General features: G+C 36.0%; 1 protein-coding gene across 1 annotated transcript; it reads left to right on the forward strand.

Moving 5' to 3' along the window:
- Positions 1 to 5,489: 5,489 nt before the first annotated feature.
- LOC100263102 (pentatricopeptide repeat-containing protein At1g50270) lies at positions 5,490 to 8,019 on the forward strand. The gene has a single exon (XM_002270830.4). It carries the CDS (start codon positions 5,583 to 5,585, stop codon positions 7,386 to 7,388), a length of 1,806 nt encoding a protein of 601 aa, XP_002270866.1. The 5' UTR covers positions 5,490 to 5,582; the 3' UTR covers positions 7,389 to 8,019.
- Positions 8,020 to 8,915: the final 896 nt, after the last annotated feature.

An 8,915-nucleotide genomic window follows, 5' to 3' on the forward strand; every position in this document is an offset into this window, starting at 1 on the left:
AGGGTAATCACCATTCTAAGAATGTGAAAGAATGATACAAGAAAAGAACAACTAATATCCTAATATATCAACTTTCTTAATATCTTAACATTCCTAATATCTCAACTTTCCTAATATCTAAACATTCCTAATATCTCAACACTCCCCCTCAAGTTGGTGCATAGATGTCACACATGCCCAACTTGTCTAAAAATTTTGAGAACACTCGACTTGAGACTACAACTTTGGTGAGGATATTGGCCAATTGATCTTTTGATCGAATCTTAGGCAATTCCACAATCTTATCATTCAACTTCTCCTTAATGAAGAATTTATCCACCTCGACATGCTTTGTACGATCATGTTGTACTGGATTATGAGCAATATCACATGCGGCTTTATTGTCACAAAACAATCGGATTGGTTGCCTAGATAGGTAACCTAAATCCTGTAAGATGAGTCTTAGCCATAATGCCTCACAAAGTCCTAGAGCCATACCCCTAAATTCTGCTTCTGCACTTGAATGAGCGACGACATTCTGCTTCTTACTTTTCCATGTCACAAGATTACCACCTACAAAGGTAAAGTAACCAGATGTAGATCGCCTATCATCCACTGCATCGACCCAATCAGCATCAGTATATACTTCTATACTTTGATGATCAACATTTTTAGTGAACAAAATTCCCTTCCCAGGAGCATTCTTCAAATACCTCAAAATACGCATGATTGCATTCATATGTTGCTCTCCAGGATTATGCATGTATTGACTCACTACACTCAATGCATAAGCAAGATCTGGTCTTGTATGAGCTAAGTACATTAATCTCCCCACAAGTCTCTAGTATCTTCCCTTATCGGTTGATACTTGATTAGGCTCAACACACAATTTCAGACCTTCTTCTATTGATGTATCAACAGGTTGACATCCCGACATTCCAATCTCCTATAAAAGATCTAAGGCATACTTTCTTTGAGAAAGAAAAATTCCTTCACTTGATCGAGAAACTTCAATCCCAAGAAAGTATTTTGAGAGGACTTAGATCTTTCATTTCGAATTCTCTAGATAGATAATTCTGTAGAACTTTTCTTTCTTCAGGATCATTTCCTGCAACTACCATGTCATCCACATATACGATGAGTGTCATAATCTTACCATGTTGCTTTTTCAAGAACAAAGTATGATCTGAATTACTTTGACGATAGCCAAAAGCTCTCATTGACTTTGTGAACCTTCAAAACAATGCTATCGGGGATTGCTTCAACCCATACAATGACTTTTTCAATTTGCACACCTTTTGACATTGCTTTTTCTGACACCATGCATCCTGGTGGAAGATCCATATATACTTCTTCAGATAACTCGCCATGCAGAAAGACATTTTTTACATCGAACTGTTGTAATGGTCAATCCAGGTTTGCAGCTAAAGACAGTAATACTCGAATTGTGTTGATCTTAGTTAAAGGTGCAAATGTCTTTGTGTAGTCAATTCCATAAGTTTGAGTGTACCCTTTTACTACCAGTCTTGCTTTAAATCGTTTAATACTACCATATGCCTTATACTTCACAGTATAGATCCAACGACACCCAACTGGCTTCTTTCTTGGTAGACATTCTACGAGTTCCAATGTTTCATTATTCTGCAATGATTTCATCCCTTCATTCATGACTGTTTTCCACCTTGAATCAGCTAAGGCTTCCTGCACACTATTAGGAATAGCTACAGTAGATAATTGATTTACAAATGACTTATTTGATTCAGACAAATGATGGTTAGACACATAATTGCTCATGGGATATTTGACTTTGGTAGACAATTCAGGTTCATATGTGGGTTTAGGAACACCTCTATTATGATGGTGTGGTAATCGTTTCATGAATGGATCAGGTTCCAAATTAAGAACACCCTCAGCAGACGACGATTGGTTTGGTATTTCAGTGAAGACATCTTCAGACCCAAATTGTTCAGATGGTGGTGATGGTTCAATTGTATTGTCTCTTCCTTCTTCTATCACTTCTTTAGTTTCTAGGTGGTCATTACTATTTGGTTCCAAAGTTGTACCACTCATATCCAACTCACACACTTCCTGGTTCACTAGTTTAGATTGTCCATATTCATCCTCTTTAGAGATATGACAATCATAATCGAGAGTCTGAATTTCTTTCTGGTACTCCTCCTGAAGTTTAGACTCAAATGAAAATACATCAAATCTTCATGAAACACCACATCCATTGTAATAAACATTCGTTGAGTTGGAGGATGGTAACATCAATAACCCTTTTTGTGCAATGCATTTCCAACAAACACACATTGCAATGCACGGGAAGTTAACTTGGTGCATTGGTGTTTGTGTAGGTGCACAAATGCCACGCAACTAAAAACACGAGGAGGTAGATTTGGGACGGTTGGGGCAACTACGACATTAGTAAGAGCTTGGAGAGGTGTTTGGAATTCAATTGAGCTGGAAGGTACCCGATTGATCAAGTATACGATAGATGTGATTGCTTCTCCCCAATAAGATATCGGTATTTTTGCTGCTATCAAGGAAGCACGAATAACCTCTAACAAGTGCAGATTTTTCTATTCAACGACTCCATTTTGTTAGGGTGTATTGGAACAAGTAGTCTGATGAATGATGCCATGTCCTTCCAAATACTTTTGAAGATCAGAACTCTGATATTCTCCACCATTATCGCTATGCAGAACTCGAACATTTGCATTGTACTGAGTTTCAATCATTTTATGAAAATTTTGAAACAACAAGTTTACTTCATCTTTGGTCTTCATCAAGCATAACCAAGTCATTCTGGTACAATCATCAATGGGAGAATATCAGAGTTCTGATCTTTAAAAGTATAACCATAAAATGATTGTACCATAAAAGGGAAACACTCAAAGTTGGGACTTTGGATGGGCCCCAAACATTATAATGTATAACCATAAAAGGAAGTGGACTTTTATTCAAAATTAATGGAAACAAAGCACGATGGCTTTTAGCCAATTCACAAATATCACAACGGAAACCAGGAATATCACTCTTTGCAAACAAACTATGAAACAATTTTTTTAAATAACCAAAGGAAGCATGTCCCAAACGTCGATGCCACAACCAAATTTCAAACTTTTTCTTCTCTCCCTCAAATCCATTTGCCATCAAGGCTTGTTGTAACTTATTTGAATCCTTTGACTGTAAGTCCAAGTAATAGAGTTTTCCCCGCTTAATACCACAACCAATCGTCTGTCTTGTTTGAATGTCCTTATTAACACAAAATTCAGGTAAAAAAATGACAATACAAGATAAGGCTGCAATGATTTGAGAAACTGACAAAAGATTGTACTCTAAAGATGGAACAACTAAAATAGAATCCAAATTCAAAGTATCAGTAAGAGTTAAGGATCTTTCCTCAATAACTGGGGTTGTGTTACCATTGGCTGTTGAAACAATTTTTTGTGAGGAAGGTCTAAGGAGTGAAACCTGTCTAGAATCAAAAGTCATATGATCTATAGCACCAGAATCAATTATCCATGCACTATTAATAACAAGTGTAGAAGTATTTAAAAACTTACCACCATAATCTGTAGCGGCTACCAGTGCAAAGGCTTTCTCGGAATCTTTCTTCCGTTGATCACGATTATGATCCCACTAGTTTGGATATCCCACAATTTCAAAGCAACGACTCTTGGTATGACCAATCTTATTACAGTGAGTGCATTTGAAGGCTGATTTATTAATATTAGGGCTTGTCTTAGGATGGTTCGTCTTGGATTGGTCCTGCCAATTCTGGGTTAATCGCTGTTGAACTACCATAGCGACAAAATATCCAGGATTTCAGTTCCATTGCTCTGATACCATCTTCAAATTGATAAATGATAGTTTTTTTATTCTTCCTTTCATTCATTCATGTACAGAGTATATATAGAGGACAATCACCATTCTAAGAATGGGAAAGAATGATATAAAGAAAAAATAATATAAGGAAAGAACAACTAATATCCTAATATCTCAACTTTCCTAATATCTCAACATTTTTAATATCTAAACATTCCTAATATCTCAACACTGGAGGTACCACAACCTATCCAACCTCAAATGGCTTGCCAATCTTGTATGACCTGAAAAGGAGGTCAGACCTCTTTCCATGCCAGAGGTGAGTTTCAAGGCACACCATAAATGCTTTCATTTGGCTTACACTTCGAAGTCAAAAGTAGATTGCAAAAGGTTGAAATTACTTAAGGATACCACCCACGTGTAACTCTTAGCTCACATATAAATACCCAGTTGCGTAAATGATAAATAAGGTTATCAACATCTTCACTACCCATAATAATTTCTTTCATTTTATCTTTATATATTGATAATAAAAATTTTAATAGTAAATGACATGATATTTTAATATAATAACACCAAAAAGAAAATGTATCCATTTTTTTTATTTATAAAAATGAGATTATACATAATGTAATTAACTTTGACAATTTAAATTCTTTTTCAAAAGTATTTAAGTAAATAAAATTTATATTTAATATTATAAATTAAAAAACTTTTTTAAAAAAACTAGTAACTTAGCATCCATTTTTTATATAATTATCTATACTTTTTTATATAGAAATTACCCCACTGTTCTATTTTTAAAACAAAAATAAGAAGTATATTGAAGTAGACCCTTGAATTTCGATTACGCTTGAATTGCACAAACCCTTGAATTGAATTGGGTCCAACCCATATATTGGAAATAATTTTCAAACGTGTCCATGGGTTGGTTTAGAATTGCATCAACTCAACCCAATCATGTTGAAGCCCTAGATGAAGCCATTCAAACAAATTTGAGACTTTCTTTGGTAAGTGTTTTTTTAAAGCAGTTTTTTTTTTTAAAAAAAAACAAAAATTAAAATAATTTTATTATATTTTATAAAAATAAATTTGTTTGAGAATTTGAATCTTTTCAAAATAAATTTTATGCTTTATTTTTTAATCATTTTGTTTTACATTCATATAAAGTTTTTAAACCAACCATTAGAAAACAAATAAAAATAAAATAACTAAAAAAATATTTTTTTTAAAATATCATGTTTCATATTTTAAAAAACAAAAAATTATTTTCTACTTTTAAGAACAGTTTTTTTATTATAAATATATGTTTTTCTATTTTCTTTATTCTAAAAAATAAAAAAATATTTTAAAATACAATTCTCATATACGAGGCATTACCTTCTTGACTTAAACTTAAAAGTAATTATTGCATCATTTATTATTATTTTTTTGGGAATATAAATAATTTAATGTGCATTTGGATATATTGTCATGTTTTATTTTTAAAATAAAACATAAAAATACTAAATTTTATGTAAAAAAAAATGGAACATTTTGCTTTTAAGAATTAATATTATTTTGTTATTTTAAAAATAGAAAACGGAGAATATATCTGTCAATAAATCACAAATTTACAACGAGGTATATGTTTAGGGTTGAAGGCCGTACGCTCTAGCATGTCCAACAGCTATAAACCGTTCAAGAGAGGCGCGGAGCAAGTATAAAAGAACCAAAGCCCTTTCCTCAAGCCTACCAATGAGTACAGGTAGAAGTAGAACTGGAGTTACCGGATGCCAAAACTCGCCACCTTGCGCCACTCCATTCTTTGCTGTTTCCACAAGTGTGGTACCTTTGACCATCTCAACCAAACCACCTCCATCCTCATCACTTCTGGCCTCGCTCACCACACCTTCTTCCTTTCCGACCTTCTTCGTTCTGCCACCAAAGACCTCGGTTATACTTTGCTCCTCTTTGATCGTCTCGCCACACCTTATATCTTCCTATGGAACACCATCGTCAGAAGCTTCTCTGCAAGCTCACAACCCCAAATGGTTCTCGTTGCATATTCAAGATTGCGAAACCACGGCGTCATTCCGGACAGGCACACTTTTCCCTTACTCCTCAAGGCCTTCTCTAAGTTGAGAAACGAAAACCCATTTCAGTTTTATGCTCATATCGTGAAATTCGGGCTGGATTTTGATGCTTTTGTGCAGAACTCGTTGGTTTCTGCTTTTGCTCATTGTGGTTATGTGGACTGCTCCCGTAGGTTGTTTATTGAGACTGCGAAGAAGGATGTGGTCTCTTGGACTGCTTTGATTAATGGATGCCTTAGAAATGGTCGTGCGGTGGAAGCATTGGAGTGTTTCGTGGAGATGAGGTCCAGTGGTGTCGAGGTTGATGAGGTGACCGTTGTTAGTGTTCTCTGTGCGGCTGCAATGCTGAGAGATGTTTGGTTCGGTAGGTGGGTTCATGGGTTTTATGTTGAATCAGGGAGAGTCATTTGGGATGTCTATGTTGGTAGTGCCCTGGTTGACATGTATTCAAAGTGTGGCTATTGCGATGATGCTGTTAAAGTGTTCAATGAAATGCCTACTAGGAATTTGGTTTCTTGGGGTGCATTGATAGCCGGTTATGTGCAATGTAATAGATATAAGGAAGCACTGAAAGTTTTTCAAGAAATGATTATTGAGGGTATCGAGCCTAATCAATCCACCGTGACAAGTGCTCTGACTGCTTGTGCACAACTAGGGTCATTAGATCAAGGTAGGTGGCTCCATGAATATGTAGATAGGAGTAAATTAGGACTGAATTCGAAACTTGGGACAGCATTAGTAGATATGTATTCGAAATGTGGGTGTGTTGATGAAGCACTATTGGTCTTCGAGAAGTTGCCTGCCAAGGATGTCTATCCTTGGACTGCTATGATTAATGGGTTGGCAATGCGTGGAGATGCCTTAAGCTCCTTGAATCTTTTCTCACAAATGATTAGGAGCCGGGTTCAACCTAATGGAGTTACCTTTCTTGGTGTTCTTAGTGCTTGTGCTCATGGAGGCCTTGTGGATGAGGGACTGGAGTTATTTAGACTGATGATCTGTGATTATCGTTTAGAGCCTAATGTAGATCACTATGGTTGCATGGTTGATCTTCTAGGTCGGGCAGGGCGCTTGGAAGAAGCAATTAAATTTATTGAAAGCATGCCAATGGAGCCAACCCCTGGTGTATGGGGAGCACTGTTCAGTGGCTGTATGATTCACAAGGCTTTTGAGCTTGGGGAACATATAGGAAACCATCTGATCAAGCTACAACCTCATCATAGTGGTAGATATATTCTTTTAGCAAACTTGTACTCAAGATGTCAAAAATGGGAAGCAGCTGCTAATGTCAGGAGACTCATGAAAGGGAAAGGGGTGGATAAGTCCCCAGCATGTAGCTGGATTGAAGTGAATGGTGTAATTCATGAGTTCATCGCATTTGATAAATCACATATTGAATCAATTAATGTGTATATGATGTTGGGAAGTGTCACAGCCCAATTAAAACTTGCTACTTATGCTCTTGACAGTAACCTATTGACATTTACCATTGATGGGGGATGAGAAAAATTATCTTGAGATATGCTTGAATCAGTGACTATAAACTGAGTTGAAACCCGGGCTTATTTGCAGGAGCAATTTTGACTTCAGATTGAGGTGAAATCCGGACTGTCTTCAATTTTTAACGTTCCAGGCCTCCTCCTTCTGACCTCGTCTTTACCCTGTAGATTGCATCTAATTTATGCTCAGCTGTGCTGTAAGTCGCTCACTTTCCAACTAATTAGTCATATTCTTTATTTTACTTCAAAGCTTCTGCGAATTCAAAAGTCACTAGGATTTGAGTGACTTCTATATCTTCAAGTGAAGAATTTGTTTATTTTTGGAATTATCACCCATGTGGTAACATATTTCTATCAAAACTATAGTGTTCATATTTTGGATATGGTTGCATGCAATAGTCAGATTCCATTGAATGGTATGTCAGTTGTGAAAAGCACTAAATTGTAATTAGCTTAAAAGAATAAATTACCAAATTGTTCCTTAGTACAATGTTCAAGTTTGGTAGTGAACTCACTACCAACATATGGTGTAACTTTTTTTGAGTTGGAGATTTTTGTAAAGCCTTATTCTTCCATCAAAGACCTGAAGAAGAAGGTTGTTGAAATCAATAAATAGTTGGAGACTTTAGCATCAAATGAGAAGATCTTTTGCTCTGTACCTAAAGAGAAGTAGAGCCTGGCGGAAATGCAGAACTTCCATCGGACTAAAAGATGGTGCAGGCAAAAGAATCCAAACTCAAGATGAGAAGAAACTTGGGCAAGTTGCAAGAATTTTTCCTTTTCTAGCTTTATTTCCTCTTGGCTGAACAAACAATTTGCTTATTTGGGGATTATGATTAATATAGGGTGGCTTAACTAATTCCTCTCCCAAATCAGCCTTTACTTCTATGCTCTTTATTCTCATGTTTGCCTTTTCGCTTTATTTGTGTAGTTTCCGTATGAGACTGCATTTTTTAAAAGTTGCTGGTTATAGTTTGAGGGTAGTAATCATATGTTGAAGCATGGTATACATTATAGTTCAAATCCTAACAGTTTTGACTCTTAGAAAAGTTCGTTGCTCAACATGCCATATAAGCTTTGGTTAATTGGAGGTCTCAAGTCCTCCCTTATCAATTTATCTGTTGATTTATCTGTGATTTCCTACCTTTATATCTATATAATTTACATTGTAAACCCAAATCCTAATAGTTTGAACTCTGAACCGGGATTTGTCTCTCTCAGATGGGCCAGGATTTATCCTCCCATTTGGAACCATTCCCCAACTCTAGGATATAGGATCTCATGCCAATTGGCAAGACAACCTACAGGATTAGGCTGTCCTCACGCTGTTGAAATTAAATCTCCTGCTATAGGCCTAGCTACTCTCTGCTTTTGAATTATCATATGGCCAAGAACTCCAAACCTAGCCTTATCTAATCCCTCTAAATTGATAAGTATGGACTGATTATAGCAAGCTGGAGCTATGTTTTTTAGAAATGCTGCCCTTAGAACTTGGTAACTTTCATTGGAACTGAAACAGCATTACAGTAAG

The sequence above is a fragment of the Vitis vinifera genome, chromosome 10, assembly GCF_030704535.1.
Source record: "Vitis vinifera cultivar Pinot Noir 40024 chromosome 10, ASM3070453v1".
NCBI classification, from domain to species: domain Eukaryota; kingdom Viridiplantae; phylum Streptophyta; class Magnoliopsida; order Vitales; family Vitaceae; genus Vitis; species Vitis vinifera.

Coding starts and splice junctions, on each gene's coding strand:
- LOC100263102 (XM_002270830.4), top strand. CDS start 5,583: ATGCCAAAACTCGCCACCTTGCGCCACTCCATTCTTTGCTGTTTCCAC.